The 20,615-nt window shown below is 36.8% G+C and overlaps 1 protein-coding gene across 5 annotated transcripts in view; it reads right to left on the bottom strand.

Moving 5' to 3' along the window:
• The window catches only part of ptpre (protein tyrosine phosphatase, receptor type E), an 82,640-nt gene that overhangs the window by 2,139 nt on the left and 59,886 nt on the right, over window positions 1-20,615 (bottom strand). For 2 of the 5 annotated variants that reach the window (XM_015375936.1, XM_015375937.1), the window contains exons 4-21: window positions 19,625-19,721; window positions 19,097-19,170; window positions 18,164-18,208; window positions 15,157-15,293; window positions 14,580-14,670; window positions 13,671-13,747; window positions 13,434-13,470; window positions 13,250-13,347; window positions 12,794-12,913; window positions 10,438-10,601; window positions 9,993-10,128; window positions 9,689-9,838; window positions 6,983-7,076; window positions 4,435-4,511; window positions 4,200-4,334; window positions 3,906-4,031; window positions 1,314-1,465; window positions 1,098-1,233 (exon numbers count right to left, since the gene is read on the bottom strand). In XM_015375936.1, coding sequence (XP_015231422.1) covers window positions 1,098-1,233; window positions 1,314-1,465; window positions 3,906-4,031; window positions 4,200-4,334; window positions 4,435-4,511; window positions 6,983-7,076; window positions 9,689-9,838; window positions 9,993-10,128; window positions 10,438-10,601; window positions 12,794-12,913; window positions 13,250-13,347; window positions 13,434-13,470; window positions 13,671-13,747; window positions 14,580-14,670; window positions 15,157-15,293; window positions 18,164-18,208; window positions 19,097-19,170; window positions 19,625-19,721 — 1,946 coding nt within the window. Of the gene's footprint in view, window positions 1-1,097; window positions 1,234-1,313; window positions 1,466-3,905; window positions 4,032-4,199; window positions 4,335-4,434; window positions 4,512-6,982; window positions 7,077-9,688; window positions 9,839-9,992; window positions 10,129-10,437; window positions 10,602-12,793; window positions 12,914-13,249; window positions 13,348-13,433; window positions 13,471-13,670; window positions 13,748-14,579; window positions 14,671-15,156; window positions 15,294-18,163; window positions 18,209-19,096; window positions 19,171-19,296; window positions 19,450-19,624; window positions 19,722-20,615 lie in introns of those variants that run through there. The other 3 variants (XM_015375939.1, XM_015375938.1, XM_015375940.1) reach the window with 3 other exon arrangements.

Here is a 20,615-nt window from a genome sequence, read left to right as displayed (position 1 = left end):
GCTGCTATCTGAAGCAGAGATTCCCATAATTTTTAGCTTCTGAATCACAAAATGGTACCTGAGTAGATTGATTACCCAAATCCTTGGTTTGGTAAACAAACATTTCTACAATATCTATCAACAGCTAATGTACTATCATTAAAAAAAATAACAAAACCCAAAGTAGTTAGTTTTGCCTATTTGTTAGTGATCCTTTAACACTTGAATTCAAATATTTCTAGTTTAGTTAAATTTCTGCAGTGGATCTCAAGTCCCCAGTGATCAAGTACTCCAAGTGGGTCCAAATGAATGCCCCAAAGCCGGGCATACACTGTGCGATTTTTTCAATCGTTGCACACAACTACAGTACAAACTGTACGAAAAAAAACGCAGGGTTTAAAAGTTCACAGCTCACGATGCATGTTCTCACACTGTGTGGCCCGACGCTCTGATGCTATCTTAAGACGGCAGACTGAATGTCAAACATGTTGGATTTTATCCGGACCTTACGATTTCTGATCGGGAGGTTATTGGAGAGGCTGTTGGCCCCTATTACCCCCTGTACAACGCACGATCAGGGTGAAAGTCAGCCTGGTCGAAAAATTCTCACACCACTGGGGAATCGGCCTGAAAAGTGCAAAAAAAAAATCGCACAGTGTGTGCCGGGCTTAAGGGACTGGTTAAATCGCAGGCTTATAAAGGGTATCGAAATGAATTAGATGTATAGTAGGCACATCTAGAACAGAAACTAAAGACCATTTATAGGGTATTAAGCAGTCACTGATGTGAGTCAGAGGATTTCTACTTACTACAGTGTTATCAGCACTTGATACAGTTTAATCAGAGGATGCATTGTGAGTGTATGTGGCCAGATGAGGGTTTTAATTACCATGTATGTAGAGACATTAAAGGAGACTGGATGAGTGAGAGCACCCACACTCTAACCTTTAGATCTAACGTTGCATTTGGCCTTTACTCCACTACTACAATACACTGCTTATATCTGCAAACTTCCTATGACTCATAGCATACATTAACATACATACATACTTTGGCCTTTACCCTTTTTCAGAAAGTACATTTTTAGATTACTGCCATTATTAGACTTTTATACTTACGACTGTTTGGACCATATGAGGCCTCTGCATGCGTAAACTCTTCACAGTTTGGAACACGTCCAGCAGGCCTTCTGCTTTGACTCGTTCCAAGATATTGCTCAGTGCGATGAACGTACCTGTTCGCCCTGCACCAGCACTGTAGTTTAAACACCAAACACAAGGTTCTTAATACAAATTTATTTAAGAAATGAAACCTTTTTGCAAACTGAAACCTGCCTGCAGTGTACGACTATGGGGTGGTTCCCAGACTGCTGCTGCTGTCTCTGCACTGAGGCGATGATGTCGATCATCCCTTTGCCCTCTGCCGGGATGCCGATCTCTGGCCAGCCGTGGAAGTGGAAGTGCCTGACCGTCCTTGTCTGCTTCTCCTTCGAGAGGAAATGCACAGACAGTTGAGAGATAATAATACCTTTGAAATGTGATTTATTAGCAGTTTATGAATGGTAACGGGACGTGATGTGCAGAATATGAGAGGTGAGTCGACGGGGGATATTCTGAGAGGCGAATGAGCAATCGCACCTCAGAAAAGTGGAGTGGGTCGAAATTAATGAAATATATGAAACAGAAGCCTCCGAGCTGAGGAGCCTAAACACATCCTGCTGTCTGCTTTTCACTTCAGTTTTGCTACATTTTTAGTGGGTGTGTCATCTTTTTTATCCTGATAAAGACATGAAAGTAAAGTTAAACTTCGCAAAACATTTTTTCTAATAAGTAACGTCCACAATTTCTTGTGTTTTTTCCCCTTTTAATGTATATCCTTTAAGGTCAGTAAGGTGGAAGCTTGCACCAATGTTTTTCATAAATATATGCCTGTGCAAATTCTTAGTCATCTGAGTGGCAACCACAAAATAGGCTTAAACCTTTATAGGGCAAATTACTGTTTTTGATCTCTTACAAACGAAGCCCCCCTTTCCCTCATATTCAGCCATTCAGCAAAGATACTGCTACATGGCTGTACAGTAGTAGCCATTCAAAAAATATGCACACCAGGTAGAAGGAGGGGTCACTCCAGTGTCAGAAAGTTGGAGGTGATTCTGCTAAGTTGCAGGGAAGTGGGCGGCCATTCGGCTGGTGTTTGACTGGGAAGGGCCTTTTTGAATGGCTGCTACTGTACATGTTATGTTGGTATTTGACCAATTAGATGAGCCCTTGAATGATATATTATCTACTGTAAATTAAGGTAAAAAAAAAGTTGAGAAGTCAAGAAAAAAAGGTAAAAATCTAAGCAAAAAAGTTCAAAAGCTAATTAAAAAGTTAATATGCAAAGTCAAAAAGTAAACTATGTAAGTGCCTGTATCAGCATTAATACTCTAAGGTTATCATGTAACGAAAAAAGGGTTTCTTTCACTTTTTGAGTGTTTTTCACGAACTTCTACAACATATCAAAAATTGAAAAATAACAAAAAAGTCCTTGTTATTACATTGACCTTAAGTTTAGCCATCAAAAAATGCATTTTGGGGCAGTGGTGGCCTCGTGGTTTTAGAGCCTTGTGCTTGTTATCCCCTTTATAGAGCACTCAGTGAAATACTTTGAAAGTCAAAATTTCAAGCCAATAGTGTTATTGGAATCAAGGACAAGAACTTATTTCCTGTGAAACATAAAAAAAGGATATTTTGATGGTAAAAATTTATGCCAATGTAATAACAACAAACACCAACTTGCCCGAATATATTAGGAAAAACAAAAACAAAAGAGCTTTTATAAGAAATTCATGAAAAACATTGAGAGTGAAACAAACATTTTTTTTTGTACAACATACCCTTAGAGGCATTAATGCTGATACTGGCACTTACATTGTTTAGTTTATAAACCTAAAAATACTTGTCAAGTAGGCTTATGAACTTTTTAATTTTACTTTTTAACTTTTTAATGAACTTTTTTTACTTTTTTTTTTTCAACTTAATTTACAGTAGGTAATATATAATTAATGGGCTCACCTAATTGTTTAAATGCCCAAATAAGATGTATATCCATGTAGCAGTATCTTTGCTGAATGGCTGGATATAGATCTTGTGCTTCTAGACCTCACTGAGGGATTGGGTGGAGTCCATTTGTAAGGCAATTGATCAAAAACAGTAACTTGCCCTATAAAGGGTTAAGCCCTACTCACGCAGACTGCCACTCAGGGTCCCTGAGCAAGACCCCTCACCGCTCCTTGGGCACCACACAAAGGCAGCCCACTTTTCCCCAAGGGGATGGGTCAAATGCAGAGGTGAATTTCTCCAGTGTGAGATTAATACAGTTCAATTATCATTATTATAACTACATATTTTTTTGAATGTTACAAAAGTAATAAGGTCTTGTCCGATAACACTCTTGACTTGAAATTTTGATTTTCAATGATCAAAATTTTATCGAAAAATTGTGAAGAATTTCAATGTGTACCCAATAAAGGCTTAAATCAGAGGCAAGCTTTCACTCAGGTTTTCTGAAAAAGTTTCCAAACCCTTCCAGGAGTGTTTGTCAGTTCCATTGGCTTGCACGGGGGCCGACAGAATATTAAAAAGCTTCTGGATGGGTTATGAAACATTTTATCGAACATTGAGTTTTGTCGCAAATATACTTCAACTACCTAGAGATTGTGGAATATCTTTAGAAAATAAATAAACACCTAAATGGCCATTTTTTCCTTAACTGTTAGGCATTAAAGTTTCCCAACACATAAGAGATGTTCATTTTACTTTTTTGTAATATCTCATGTAGTAACACATGTATTCTACTTGAATACATTGTGAAGGAGGTGTGAAAGAAACTGGAACTCCACATAAAATTTACATCTCTGATAGTGAAAGAGTTAATTTGCTTACCGGGACAAAGGTGAGTACCAAGTCTCGTAGACTGAAGGTTTCACACAGAGTATCTCCCTTCAGCTCTACAGTGTAGTCTCCGTAGGTAGCAGAGTCCTCTGTGGGCCAGTACTGGCAACACTTGTCCTGTAAAGCAGAAGCTTTACATCAACATGTGGAGTATAAAATATGGTAAAGTAACTAATGGTCAGAAAATACTGAATGTTGCTGAGATAAAAAAAAAAGCTAATGAAAGTATAGATTTTGCTGCATTTCAATGTGTAATGGCTCCAATGTGGTGTTGTTGTGGATCACCTGCTCCCTCTCCTGGAGCTCAGTAAGCATTACAATGGAGTGACATTTCCATTCCCACACCATTCTCCAGAAATCCTGTACTGTATGAGTGAGAGGTCCCTGGGTGGCAATGAAGTAGTCCTTCTGTCTGTATCCCTGAATAAAATCAGAACATGTATTTATTACTTTGATACAGCAGGGTGAACTATAAGTACTGTTGGTGACCTGCTACTGAAAGAAGAGGCTGCATGCTTACATGTATGAAAGATGCATTGATGTAATCTGTGAACTCCTGGCCTCTTCTCATGGAGAGAATGACTCTGTTGAAATCATCTGAAAAGGAAAACGCAGATCACAAACGTACGCTGGAGTGACAGTAAAAAAAAAAAAAAAAAATCATAATATGTGACACTTGATTGATTGATTGACCTTATTGATCTCACAGTGGAGATATTAACTTTAATTTACACATTAATTGATTTTAGAGCCTTGATTGATGGGAAAAGCAGGACTTTAGGAGTGAAGTTCCATGAAACCATCTGCAATAGTTCTCTCACCATTTGGAGAAAAAAATGATATAACTGAGCATGGTGGCAAAATTTAAACCCTTAGTGTGGTGAAAGATAATCAAATATTCAAATAAATGCTATTTTAGCTGCTAGCAATTGAAATAATCTCACAAAAAATACATAAATACAGTGGTGTGAAAAAGTGTTTGCCCCCTTGCTCATTTCCTGTTTTTTTGCATGTTTGTCACACTTAAGTGTTTCGGAACATCAAACCAATTTAAACAATAGTCAAGGACAACACAAATAAACACAAAATGCAATTTGTAAATAAGGGTGTTTATTAATAAAGGATAAAAAAATCCAAACCATCATGGCCCTGAGTGAAAAAGTGGTGGCCCCCCTCGTTAAAATATACTATAACTGTGGTTTTTAACACCCGAGTTCAATTTCTCTTGCCACACCCACTCCTAATTATTGCCACACCTGTTTTCAATCAAGACATTACTTAAATAGGAGCAGCCTGACACAGTAAAGTCCACCAAAAGATCCTTAAAAGCTACCCATCATGCCGAGATCCAAAGAAATTCAGGAACAATTGAGAAAGAAAGTAATTAAGATCTATCAGTCTGGAAAGGGTTATAAAGCCATTTCCAAAGCTTTGGGAATCCAGCGAACCACAGTGAGAGCCATTATCCACAAATGGCGAAGACATGGAACAGTGGTGCACCTTCCCAGGAGTGGCCAGCTACCCAAAATTACCCCAAGTGCGCAGCGACAACTCATCCAAGAGGTCACAAAAGACCCCACACAAGAACTGCAGGCCTCACTTGCCTCAGTTAAGGTCAGCGCTCATTCCTCCACAATCAGAAAAAGACTGGGCAAAAATGGCCTGCATGGCAGAGTTCCAGGAAGAAAACCACTGCTGAGGAAAAAGAACATTAAAGCTCGTCTCAATTTTTCCAAAACACATCTTGATGAGCCCCAAGACATTCTGTGGACCGATGAGACAAAAGTGGAACTCTTTGGAAGGTGTGTGTCCCATTACATCCGGCATAAAAGGAACATTGCATTTCAGAAAAAGAACATTATACAACAGTAAAATATGGAGGGGGTAGTGTGATGGTCTGGGGCTGTTTTGATGCGTCAGGACCTGGAAGACCTGCTGTGTTAAATGGAACTATGAATTCTGCTGTCTACCAAAAGATCCTGAAGGAGAATGTCTGACCATCTGTTTGTGAACTCAAGCTAAAACAAACTTGGGTTCTGCAGCAGGACAATAATCCTAAACACACCAGCAAGTCCACCACTGAATGGCTGAAAAACAAAATGAAGACTTTGGAGTGGCCTAGCCAAAGTCCTGACCTGAATCCTATTGAGATGTTGTGGTATGACCTTAAAAAGGCCGTTCATGCTCGAAAACCCTCTAATGTAACTGAATTAGAACAATTCTGCAAAGATGAGTGGGCCAAAATCCCTCCAGAACGCTGTAAAAGACTCATTGCAAGTTATCGCAAACGCTTGGTTGCAGCTGTTGCTGCTAAGGGTGGCCCAACCAGTTATTAGGTTTAGGGGGCAATCACTTTTTCACACAGGGCCATGATGGTTTGGATTTTTTTTCTATTTTAATAATAAACACCTTCGTTTACAAATTGCATTTTGTGTTTACTTGTGTTGTCCTTGACTATTGTTTAAATTGGTTTGATGTTCCGAAATACTTAAGTGTGACAAACATGCAAAAAAACAGGAAATGAGGAAGGGGGCAAACACTTTTTCACACCACTGTATATATATAAAACAGTATATAGCAGACATTAATGATCCTTTGTGTTATAGGGATCCACTTTTATCAAACCTTACAATAAAATTTTGCCCAACCCTTTACAATAAAATGGATCATTTTACAAGAAGCCACCATGAATCTGCTGATTTTCTGCCTAAACTGGTAACTAGCTAGCTGGAAGCTCTGAAATCCAATCCTCGTCTGGTCATTGAACACACCAAACCTCTTTACTAATAGGTTGCACTAACAGCACTCCTCCTGCATATACATTAATAGTAGAGGATCTATGTTGAAGAAATGTGAAAATCAGTGATATTTTTAAAAATGAAGAAGGGGGGAGTTTATAGGATAACAGGAAGGCTGAATGTTTTACAACAAAGTTGCTCTGCTTCCTTCATTTTAGTTTTCCAACACCATCTTTAAAGAAGATATTTGGATTTGGAAATATTGAGTTACAGATCATCAGTTCTATATTTCAAATCTGCCCACAATTAAAATGGATTCCTGTTTCTTACATGGAATTATTTGTAGAACTCTGTTCTTCTTCATGTTTGCAGGAAGGTTCCCCGTTCTCATGTTCTCCTTCATTATTCGCATGTTGGTCAGTTTCTAAGAAGTCAAAAAGAAAGCAAAGTTGAAGTATCAAAAGGAACTTACATTGGTGCCAACTTGTTAAGATTCAATTTCTGCTGAAAATTATTTTACCTCTTTAATAGCCTGTTCATGTATGTTGTTTTTATTACCGTAGAAATACATTATTAAGATTGCTGAAGTAGGTTTTGTCACAGCAGGGTTGTTTGTTGCATAACATAATTTAAATGTAATGGGGATTCCTTTTAAAACTGGACCCAAAATAATACCAATATGCATGGTCTTCATATAAAATAATATTTATAAGACAATGACACATTTCCTGAGCTCCCATCTTCACATATTGAACTATTTAAGCATTTCATTAGACAAAGCACAAACATTCAGCAGTGCACTCGATGCTAAAGAGAAATCAAAGGCTACCTTTCTCTATAAGCTATAACCTTAAAATCCCACCATGATCTTGCTGCTTCTTTACCAGCAGGTTTAGAAATATATTTATTTTTGTCCTATTAGAATTGTTAATAGAGCTGCCTAATAAAACAAGGACTAGTAATTCCATCCAGTAAGTATAGTCATGAAAAAACTAATTAGACCACCATTGCCATCAAGAAAAATGGTTCTTCAGTCAAGTACCAACTTATGTGTGTATCACAAGGCTACAGACAATGTTTTTGTTGGTGCAATGCTATAGCTATTGATGCACAACCTAAGAAAATTGGCTAGATAGCAGCATTCAAATTAAACTCCTTAAAGCTGTATTTGTTAAATAACCTGAAGGAAACCATGAGGATTAAATATTATTTTCCATGACTCTACCATAATATTGCAAAATACTTATTAAACATGTTGGCTAATTGAAGTATAAAAGGATAAAATAAAGAGGGATGTTTTTTCTATATTGGTTTATTTTTTATCCACAGCAATCTTTTAAATAAAACCTTGATGCTGCTATGAAACCATAGCAGACGCTAATTTACGCTTTAATTCTAGGTCTGTATTACTGTTATGGAGCCTAGGCAGACGTTCAACTGAAGAAACTCCACGTAAAGCCTCCACGAAAGCCAATGGGCATCCAAAGTTCATTTTAAAAGGCCTCCGATCCGCAGCTCTTCTGCTCCCTGGTGCGCAGGCGGTGGTTGCGCTGTGTGACTTCATTTAGATGACCCCATTTAGACCCACCTCCAGCCCCTCCTCCACTGTCATAGCTGAAACTTCATCAGAGCGTCATTCCTCCCGGACTCTTACTGCATTCCGCGTCTCATTTCAACCGGTCCGGCAGAAGGCCGCCATGTTGAGCCTGGTTCTGCCAGAGGTTTCTTCCCAATGGGGAGTTTTTCCTCTCCACTGTCACTTCATGCTTGCTCATCATGGACAGGTTCTCTCAACTTGTGTTATCCAACTGGACTTTCATCTTCCAGGTCCCTGAGTGAAGCTCTAGTATCAGCTCACGCAGTCCACTGGATCTCCCCATAAAGCTCAGCATACCGTCTCACTAACCAGCAGTCTACAGACTGACCAACTTCATCTATCTCCACTCCACCACCAGTTTCAGGCCTGGGGGGGAAACAGCCCTGTTCTTTACTCCTGTTCATGCATATCTATCGAAATTCAGCACTAATGTTTCCTGCCGAGGTCTGAGCGCCAAAGACAAATAATTGTAATAATAAATTTCTTCTAATTGTCTTTTCTCTTCGTGTGAGTTTTTCAGATTGAACTGTCAATACTTTTAAATGTGTGGTTTACTGCATAAGAGAAATTACTTCTACCAAGTTTTTAGAGATACAGCATAAAATCAGCTACTAATAGATGAATTGCAAGAGGCAACTGGTAAACTGTGTGCTCAAAAATCCAATCTTTTTTTAATCAGAAAATGTACCACACCTAACGACACTATTTCTCATAGACCTAAAGTTAGCATGTCTTGATATTCGCAAGGTGTTAAAAAAAGAAAGCGAAAGAAACAAAAATGAAAAAGCTTTTGAAAAATATATTTTCTTGATGTAGAAATGTCTTTGATTCAGTCTGGTAGACAAAGAGAGCAAGACTTTGAGCAGAGTCCAACAAAGTTAATCTGCTTTAGTTTGAGCTTCGCGTAAACGTGGAAGGGCTTCCACTAATTTAGCCAAGGTAAGGACCTACATACTCCTGAACATCAACTAACTGATCGCTATCATTCTAGTTCTACCCACAGTAATCATAAGCTAAAGATGCCAGACACTTCTTAATATGTAAACCATATTAACTTTAGTTTAAAAATAATAGGGAAGCTTTCTTTTGCAGGAACTGTTCTCTCACACAGCGGCGCCATGTCTCCTCTAGTGCTGCCGCTTTAAATTATTAATAACAGCTCACGGCAGAACGTGCAAAAAAACACTATGAATATTGTTCCCACATATATAAAAGCCCTTAACACAAATAAAGTGAATTCTACAAAGCTAAATATCAGAGTTTAGAAATTGTTTACAAACTTCTGATCAGTTCATCTCCATTTTCTTTTAATGTTTAATTAAGTATTTTATACCACTTCTTAAGGTTAACACAGCGTAATTTAAGTTAACCTTACTAGTTCCTTTTTATGATAATCTAGGCGTCTTATAGAGATGAAGTGCTAAATAAAATAAAATAACCTTAAACTCTTCCTCCAGGCCCACCCGGTCACCATCTGTGAAGGTGTTGTGCAGTTTTTGCAGATGTCCTTCCAGCGATGACACATCCAGCTCTGTGTCTCCATAGAGGTAGTATTCAAGCAAGGCCTGGTAGACAAACGAGTACTGGATCTAGAGTGGGGATAGACACATATTTTTCATGCACTATGTGTGAGTACAAGTATAGATTGTAGACAGAGGAGGTAAACATTCCCTGTAAGCTTTTCCCCGTTTTTGTACAGTAACAAAACCTATGCGGCAAAAGAAAAATCCGTCTTTAACTCACATCTGTCTGGATGAGCTGGGAGCGCTGCTCTCGTATCTTAGAGACGAAGCCAAACACATCAACTATTTGCTCTGTGTGCATCATGTCGATCATGGCGTCAATTACAATGAAGGTTCCAGTCCTCCCAACACCAGCGCTGGGGACAAAAAAAAAACAAACAAAACCCTTTATGAACCACAATGCTCAGCTGACACTTGTATGTTAATGGGAAGCAGGAGAAAACAAAGGGAACTCTGTGCCTGTAAACACATCTATTGCTATAATCAAATTTGTTTTTTTATTTTTTTGTTTACCCATATACTCTCAATGAGTAAATATAGGCCCAATTTTTTTCTCCCCATAGAAACCAAGTGGATAAATTAAATAAACAGGGGCTAAATCAGAGATGACATCTGTTTAGTTCAGGTAAACATTTTAAATGCATGAGCTGCTGAGTCTCCAGTACCTGCAATGGACTACAATAGGCCCAGCAAAGGGGGGATTCACTGCCTTGACTTTTTTCAGGAACTTGAGCATGCCGATGGGGGAGAAAGGAACCCCAAAGTCAGGCCAGCTGGTGAAGTGAAGCTGTGTGACCAAACGGGGTGTCTTAGCAGCATCACTGGCCTGCTATGAAAAGAAAAACAAAAACCTAATTATTTACATTTTATTATTTGATTTCGATGTTACAAAAAAAGCTGCAGTTGAGATGCAATGCAATGTTCTGTAACTGATTCTCACCACCTTAAAAGGTTTTATATGTATAACTAACCTAAGCTTTTAAGTTACTATAGCACCTAGCTATATATTTTTCAATAATAAACTATCCAATATGCTTATTGCATTATATTGTTCAGCCCTAGTCGAGATGGAAAGGAATTGGATAACCAAAGACAAGAGCAGAGCGCCTTGTAAACAATGTAGGAAAATATGGCTGAACACTGTGGCTGTCCAATAACAATAAAGTTTTTCTCTGATTTATATATTTCCATTTGCTGTTCAGTCACAGATGCGATATATTGTGTGAGATTGCTTGCAGATTAATTAAAACATATTTTATGATTTGTAGTATGATTTGTTAGTATGTGATTCAAAGATTAGGTGAAAGGATTTCCATTTTTTTAAAGGGTAATTGGTTTTAGAAGAGCACCATATATCATTATCACTTTATCAAATGTCTAATAAAGTGGAGGAGTCTCTTGAGTGCAGTAGATGTTCCTGTTCCTCTTTCTGTCTTTATTTATTTCCTTTCAACCATTAGTCATTCTGGTTTTTGACTTTTTCAGTTTATTTTTATTGTATTTTGCCCAATCTAGAAATATGCCTCTTTCTCTAGATCATCCGGCACAGATTAGTTATTCCCTTATTCCTTTTCCAAATCTGATAAAGATTAAGATATTCTGGACTCCAGGAATGAAACATAACACTGTGAGATTGTTTTCCCTGGGCGTTAACTTAGGCATACATCTTTGGTATCATGCTTGTTGATCTTAAAGTGAAGCAAATGTGAGCAAAAATAACTTTATAATAGATGATATCTGAGATGCTGGCAGTTGGAAAGTCCAAATTTATCTTGTGGTTTTTGGAACGACATCATCTGAATTATGCATCATGCTGTGGGTTGACTGTCATGTGTGCCTGTCGAAAAAGCCCAGCTAAGACGTTTGGCTGCTAGACTTTATTCTTAGAAACGTAAATAACACTAAGTAAGTGCCTAATATGATTACGTGAACTTTTACCTGGTACCAAACCGGTCTGATCAGGATGTACAACCATATTCAGTGCATTACTAAGTCGTTTCGATTGTAAAAGATTTTTTAGTCTAAATTTAATAGAGAATTAGGTCTGTAAGAGGCCACTTCCTCTACATCTTTTTATCTATTTCAGGGATTAAAATAATAACTGTTTCATTAAATGATGTTGGTAGAAACTCCTCATTATATGCATGGGTATACAGTTTAATTATTATTAATAAGTGTTGGGAAAGTTTAATATTTAATTGCATTGAAAAACTTTTACGGATCCCATCTGGACCTGTTTTTATATACCACTATACATTTTTTTATTGTGATCATGGTATGAAGGATTTTAAAATCTGTTTGGTCAAAAACGGGTTTGATAACATCTCTCTAGGAATGCACCATGTTCTATTTTCTGCTCAAACCTCTAAGAGTGCTTTTTAAAACCTTCTCTATCGCTACAAAAAATATGTGCTGATGGTATGATTTTTACACCTGCTAGGCTTTTTAAAACGGGGTTATTTGAGAATAAGTTACGTTGGAAATGTAAAAGCAATAAAGGTACCTTTGTACATGTATTAAATGACTAAATGACTGAACAATTAGTCACACCTCCATCTGAATCTGTTCCACTCTGTGTTTTAGGAGAAAGGTTTAGCCTACCAAATAGTTCAAAACAGAATTTTGCTTTAGTTTTAACTGGTTTTAATTTTTGCCACAAGGATTATACTTCCAAAATTGAAATTTTAGGAAAGCTCATGGGATCAAGAAGTGATAAAATAAATGATGGAGATTGCATATTTTGAATTATGATGGCTTAACTACATAAACATGAAATTAGATTTGCTAGAAAGGGATAAGATTTTGTCACAAGATTTTGTGTTTATTGGTTATCTACTGATACCAATATATTGTGAAATATTTTTGTTTAGTTTCTTTGTTTTCTTTCTGTTTGTGTTTTTGCTTTCAATATTAACCTGAAAAAAGTCCATAAAAGTTAAATGACAAAAATAAATGTGTGCCATTAGAGCAAAATAAAAATAACTTTCCAAATAAACTATAGAGAAAGTGGTTTAAACTTACATGCTGCACACAAAACTTGCGTATCGTATAGTCTACTAGCACTGTGAAGTCCTCCACTGCTACCCTCACGTTCCCATAAGTCCAGCAACCCTGGTCTGGCCAGTACTGGTAACACTTATCCTGCAGGAGTAAGCAATGAGAAACTGAATGTTATGTACTTTCATATTAAACCAGTGCAAAGTATTTGCTTTATAAAAGACATCATCCCATATTGTTATATCAGAGCAAATCACTTCAGATCTCATAAGGGGGGAATGCTTGAAATTGTCAATAACCAACAAAAGTGGACGATTACAGCACTAACTTTTAAAAGCTTATCAAACATTAAATAGTAACTGATTTAAACAATATTGATTTTTGATCATTTTTTTTTTACCATTCTTCTTTTCATTGCATTAAATCTGTAGTAAGCTCTAAAAATACAGGATATATTAACAAAACAGAAGAATTGCATACCTCTTTTCTCTCTTTTAAATTTGTCAGCATGACAACCGTTGCTACTTTGTGCTCCCATATCATCCTCCAAAAATCTGCTGCTGTCTCTTCTTTTGGACCTGGGAGAAAAAACATTCAAGTTTTATGTAAAAAAAAAAAATTTAAATTAAGACTTGAGAATAGTTCTATTTATAAATCCCCTTACCTTGTGCAGCAATGAATTTGTTCTTTTCTGTGTAACCCTGATAATAAAAAAAAATATATATATATATATGTTTTAAATTATAAAATAAGCTATTATTTTAAGTACACATCCCCAAAAAAGTACTGCATAAATTACATTGTTTTATAAAACTTGAAAAAGAAATGATCTTAATATTTTTGACCAATGTTTTCATTTTATAAATACATGTTTCAAATCTTGTAAAAGAGACCAGCTTACATCAACATAAGAGGCATTAATGTAGTCTGAACAAGGATTCCCATCCAACTGAGTCAGCACCACTCTGGCATGGTCATCTTTAAATGAGAAAAACAATTGGAAAATTGTTCTATCAGGACACATAGTTCATGGAAAACAAATGATTAATTATACAGAATTAGCAAACATTAAGGTAGTAATTAAGGCTTTAGGGGGATATCTGCATATTTTTGCTGTTAAAAGGGAGTTTTTCCTCTCCACTGTCACTGCAAGCATGCTTGGTGTGAGGGATTGCCTTTGAGTCATTGAGTCGATGCAATCAACTGGTTTTAGATAGAACACTTTGAATCATTTTGACTGTATGATCTGGTTGAATTGTCTTTGTAGTGCCTTGAGATTACATTTGTTGTGATTTGGCACTTTTAAACAAATTGTATTAAATTTTTTATTTCCAGCTAATGATAGATGACACAAAGCTGTGATCAGGGGCTTGCCTAACAATTTATTAGATTATGGTTGAGGGGTTTTCTGAAACAGCTGCTTGTAGTATGTAAAAAATGGCTTTAGAGATGTACAAAGATTATTTTCCAAAGAATTGGTTTTCTATAAAATATCTATTGGTATTAACCTCCTTTAAACTGCATGTGATTTTCAGCACCATACACTTAGAACACCCAATTTTAGCAACAATTGTTAAGGCCTTGATAAATCATTTAAAAACACAGGCTCCAGGTATAAAAAGGAAGGCCAGAGAGGAAACTATTAGAATATTGATTTGTCATTGCAAGTTGATGTGCAACAAGTATGAAAGCTCTACTCTATCTGTGAGAATTAAAAAAAAAAAAAAGTGTCAAAGAAACAGCGGTGTTTGCTTGTGTATGTGAAAACAGGAAGCAGAGTTCGCAGCTGCAGAACAGAAAGTAAGCTCACATGGAAGGATGTTGGGGTATCGGTTCTTCTCCTTGTTCTCATCCTTGTTGGCTTCTTCATACGTCCCCTGTGCATTGCCGCCTATCAGGGACTGTAAAGCAGAATTACAGATTATATACAGCCACACCTCATCAGCAATAGTCTGCCAGTAGCTATGCTGCCGAGTGAGGGCACTTCCTCTGCTACACTACCAAAGAACTTCAACTTCCTCTGTCTGATATAACTGTCTAAAAGAAAAAAAATACAATGCATTGGCTTTGTATGAGCTTAGTGTAATGCTTTACTTTGACTCAGATCCTCAAAAATAGCCAGAAATAGCCAAAGGGGTACTTTTTGGCTGGTGTGGGTGAGTATGAGATACGTATGTGTCATGGAGAACCTGACACATAGTGCTCCTTTTAATTTCCTACATCAAAATACAAACCTTTTAACCTGTGAAACACTTTTAACCCAGCTTTTATAGCTGAAGAAGCTAGGGATATACGTTGATTTTCTTAAAAGTAAAAGTTCAATCTACCTGCCTTAAATGAAAGATAAAATACTGTTTGGTTATTTATTTAACTTGAGAGAAGCTTACATTATACTCCTCCCTGAAAAGCTTGCCATCATCAGCTGAACGCAGCCGGTACTCCTCCTCCAGGTGGTCCACTGGGATGGGTAGATAAGTCTTCGATGCTGAGGGGGATTGGGGCAGGAGGACCACCGTTTGTTGCTCTGTGGGGAGGAAAACCACAGTCAGTCCCATCTTTCCTGATTGGTTTCTTCTTTTAAATGATTTCATACTGAAATATGTTAATGGCATAATAAATCTAATCATCTCAAGTGAACAGAAATAACAATCAACGATATGTTTAGATGTGTTAAATAACCAATATAGTCTTAATGATTGGGTTGAAATAGATCAGTGGTTCCCAACCTGTGTTTAAAACATCATTTAATACCTTCCAAAATTTGTACAAATTTGGTTCTTTTAGCTTTTGTTTCAAGAAACCTGAGTTCAAAAATATAAAAGTAATTATAAAAGTATAATTTTGCAGTTATTTTTTTACTTTTGAACTGAGGTCTTGAGTCATTTACATTAAAGCTGGCCACAGTTTGACCGCACTGTTAGCATAGTTCTTTAGCCTTTTATTTTAAAGATCTCGACCTAAACATTTCCAGCTTTACCTGCCCATGAGATCAGATTGGTAACTCTGCATTGTCTCAAAATCAAACAATCTGAAAGCTTTCCAGTTTGGACCAGCAGGTTGAGAAGTCATGGCATTTCTTTTAAGGAGAAAAACATTCACCCCTCTAGATAAATCCTATGTCAGAGAATCAAAAATAGATCATATCTGATTTGTTGTCTTTTAACTTTTTAGGGTTGGTAGCTCAGACTGCCATAAATCGCTGCTCGATCTCAAACAACAGATCCAACACACTCAAGTTACATCGGCAAGTTTTTTTTAAAGAATAGCAACACAGAGAATACACGCCAAATGCTATATAAATGCCTAAAATCTAATTTAAAATATTGCAAATTATTCTATACCTTTGATCAAAAGTTACACAGTGTTGTATTATAACAAAAACTATAAATTAGGGCTCTGGACTGTCATATTGCTTCTTGTTTTCTTTTAACAGTTTAATCCTTTTCAAGACTTTATCCAAAACTTGAAACTGTTGAAAGAACATTTCTGGACAGATTCTAACATGGTGTTATTGATTTTCTCATCTTGTGTAAAATCAAATTAATATCTCATAAATACAAAGGTATACACATTATTTCCTACTACATGGGTGACATTGAAACAGTAATGGACAGAATGTCATATAAAGGCAATAGTACAATCCCTATGCTTCATTAGATCATCAGCACATTTTTTTTCTCCTCCACCCCAAACACTAATTTCTTCCTTATTCCTAAAGCTTGAATAAGAAATGAGCAATAATACATCATTTTATATAAAAAGAGCTAAAAAAAAAACTGTGATACCTAACAGAAGTAAAGGTATGTTTCAGAAATATTCCGTAAAAGTTCAAAAAAATCCACTGGACTTGGTTTCCAAGATTTGAAGACGTTTCGCTACCTCTCCAGAAAGCCAGTGGACTTTTTTGAACTTTTACTGAATGACTATGACCTGGATGACTGAGAATCTTCATCAGCATGTTTCAGAAATATGTCATGACATCACATGCCATCTCTCTATGTTGTTCTCCAATCTCTTAATTACAAGCTGGATGGGCCACAGCCAATGTGAACAGCTGCGTGTCATACTATTCTGAAATAATATGCCCAGTTTTTTCTATCCTTATTTGACAGTTTAATCTAAAGCTTCTGCTTTATTATTTAGTTCTTGCAAAGAATTAATTTCATCAAATCTTTTTATAGTGAGCTAACAGCTATCTTTCAACATTTTCATGTCTATCTGTATGCTTTAAATGCTAGAAGTAATTTCCACATCTTTCAGACAACTCAATGTGAACAATGTGGTCCAAGCGTATATTATATGTAGTGCCAAACAGAATAAATTTAGGTTAAATGGAGGGCACTCATGAAGGGCTGACAAGGCTAGAAGAATGTGGTGCTCAAAGGCACCGATCTTTGTTTCATCAAAAACTTCTCAAATGAAAGTTAATAAATGACAGTAATTCAACTAAAACGGTCAACCCCATGTGAATCTTACATAAATTTGCCTCTCAGTTTCCTAAATGTTACTGTATAATGGAGGATTTTTGCACATTTTTTAAAAGACCCGCCCTCTCCACTTAAAAAAAAAAATGCTCATGCACAACCCTGCACCCACTCCCAAGAGGGAACAACTATTATATGCGTGCAGACTATGCACAAGCCCATTTCTCCTCATGCAAATGCACCAAACTTTCCATCACCATGTCTGGATAGAACACCCTGATCAGCTCGCTTAGCAGTGGGCTTTTTTGGCTCATCCTTCTTGTGGAAGGTGCTAGTGACTTACCACTTAAAAATCTGATTTAACTGAGCTGTAGTAAAATATTTATACATTGAAATTAATTTAATCTATTAATCTTTTAAATCATTCACATTGCCTTGTAAAATATAATGTAAGTTTTAATAAGCTGGAAGCCAAAATTTTCAATATTAAATGAAATATACATTTTAAAAATGCTGTGTATTGTGATTCTGTATTTCATCTTCTATTTTGAATCTAATTACCAAAATAAATAAACTTTTGATCACAATCACCTTTAATAACATTTGAAGTGGTGTTTTTTGTCTTAGAATATCTAAGGCCACTGAATTAGCCGTTTTCATTAGCATATTTCCAACAGTGTTTGGATGTTTTCCTGAGCTTACATAATCACATGTGGTGGGGAATCACTGAATTATAAAATCAGCTTTCTGAACCAATTTACTCAACAGCTATAAAAGTCATTCACATTTTATACAATGTCTACATCTCTGTCAATTTCCCAGATCAACAGGTGTTGAAACAAAATGATCCCTCTCCTAGCATTTGGTTATAGCTTTGAGAAAACAAAGGCTGAAAAAAGCACCCAGAGAGCATTAGTGTTAGTACTGTAGCATGCAGCTGCTTGTTTCACTGCCACCCTTTATACCTGACCTGGAGGTACAACGGTGTACAGCGACTCAGAACTGTATCCAATCTCTAAAACACAACAAAACCAAATCATATCACACAAACATGGACAGATACACAGTGTTTTGATTAATTGTGTATTCCTAACACCATGCTTCCACCCTCAGCTTTAGGAATCAAATACATGGTAAACTATTAAAATGATCAAACTGTTTAGATGTGTTCTAACTCCAACCAGCACCCAATCGGAGGCTTTCCTGAGGTCCTTCAGCTTCTAACCTGAGCACAACCCGCTCTGCTCTTTCCATAGTTAGATAAGAAAATACTTCCTCAAGAACATTCGCAAATCCTGATCATGAACCATTTCCTGCTAGATCCGATGGCTTTTATCACAATCCACATAAAACAACCCTGTTTTAGAATAATAGAGCTGAAAGGATGCTGCAAAAGCAGTTCTCATATTTGCATCTACTGAGTTGTGCATGCACGCTCACACATTCTACTTTCATCCTTGCTTTTTATTGTGTCTTTTTAATCTCTTTAAGCATTCTCTCAACAGTCAGTGATTGGCCTTTAAAACAGTTAATAAAAAAAAAACAAGGAATGAATGACTGAAGTCAAATTCCTTGTTTTTACACACAAACTTAGCTAATAAAGTTAATTCTGATCTTACTTCACAAGCAGCCTCAAAGAAGCTGTAAATGTTGATGAAGGTAGCTTTCTTTCACTCTCAATGTAAACCACAGGAAGTTTGAAGCAACCACAACTACTTGCGGGTCTCCATGCATGCACTTAGAGATTTAGAACCTGAATAGGTTCTACTGTCTGAGTGTCTTTTTCCAAAGTCAAAATATCTAATAGTATAAATATCTTTATATTTGCTTCTTATAGCCATCTTCTCAAGTTGCCTAAATTCTGCCTTGCCACCTCTAACTGTGTGTAGTTTCAGCTCAGTACCTTGTTCTTCCAAGATGCCATTCGGTATCTTCTTGTCAACGGCGGTGACGACTGCTTTTTTCTGGTTTTTTAACCTAAAGGAAAACAAATACAAAGCAAATTGACACACTGACAAAAACAACATTAAATACTGAATGACTCAATTAAATTTTTCTTTAACCAAAAAGCAATATTCCACACATTTAAACAATTTTTCCTACCATCTGAAGCTTGAGAAGCTATTTTTTCTCATTAGCTGGCGTCTTGAAGAGGCAGTGTTGATGTTAAAATGTGGTACAGAATTTGTTCTTCAGTCTAAAGCTGCCTGTAGAGCTCCTCTGTCACAGCCTGATCTGCTCTGCTCTGCTCTGACTAAACATGCGAGGGAGTCTACTTCCTGACCGGGCTCCGCCTCAGTGACTAAAAAGGAGGAAGTGTTCGTCACCCCAAGCTCCGCTCCTGTGCCGGGCTCTACGCCAGGGGAAGGAGGAAAGGCGAGCCATGCTAAGGGTTGGAAAGGTTTTCTTTTTCTTCATTTTTTTTTTTTACCTGCGAATGTACCAGGCCAACAGCGTAAAGATGAGCACCAGCAAGAACACAATCAGCACAATGGAAAGGATCTGGTGGCTGGGCGATTCATCTCCTCCTAAGATGGGGGGAGGAGAAGAGGTTAACAAGCAATGCCAACAAAAACACGGAGAAGGCACAAACAATAAAGGTGCATCTCAAATCAAATATTAAAGTTTAACTTATAATTAGATAGATTATTAAAACACTCTCCCCTTTAGTCCATCAGGGTCGTGATGGGGCCGGTAGAATTATACATTTTGAACTTTATATTTGTTCAAAAGATGCAAAATACAATGCTGAAAACTACAGGTAGCATCTACAAAGAGCATGTCAGCAGAGGGAAAGCTGAAGATGCTGCTCTGAATGAATTTGTTGTAACACAAAGGACCAACACCAGCGGATGAAACGGGTACCCAAAAGACCATTTGGGAAATTTCCCTCTTGAACTTGAGCGACATTGACTCTATTCTTTCTCCAGACTCTGTAACATGTTTTTATAATAAAGGGCAGCATTTCTTTTTAAGGTTCAATCCTTTTATATCTTAGCACAGATGAGATTTTTTTTCACATCTGTGGTTCAGGAGTGGCCTGAAATAAGTACAGTAATGCAGTTCCAGCCGTTGTTCTGAATAATCTTTGTGTCGGTTCTTATCCCAACGATTCAAGATGCGTTCAACGCTGTAATTCTCCCCCAACATTTTTTAAGTGGACGTTGTTACACATACTTCTCAAGGCTGAGATTATTCCTGTTGCTGGCACGTTGTATTTAGGGAGCACATAGCAATCTTAAACTTTTGACACTTACATCATTGTGGAGGGTTTCTGCGATTGTCTTCTCCACATTTGTGAAGGTAAAAATATGAATAATATGAAATATCTGTCAAAAAATAAAATAAAATACACACAGATGCATATATATATATATATATATATATATATATATATATATATATATATATATATATATATA

This window comes from Cyprinodon variegatus, unplaced genomic scaffold (assembly GCF_000732505.1).
Source record: "Cyprinodon variegatus isolate N-32 unplaced genomic scaffold, C_variegatus-1.0 Scaffold127, whole genome shotgun sequence".
NCBI lineage: Eukaryota > Metazoa > Chordata > Actinopteri > Cyprinodontiformes > Cyprinodontidae > Cyprinodon > Cyprinodon variegatus.
Note: the sequence above shows the minus strand (reverse complement) of the source record. Positions and strands in the feature narration are given on the sequence as shown.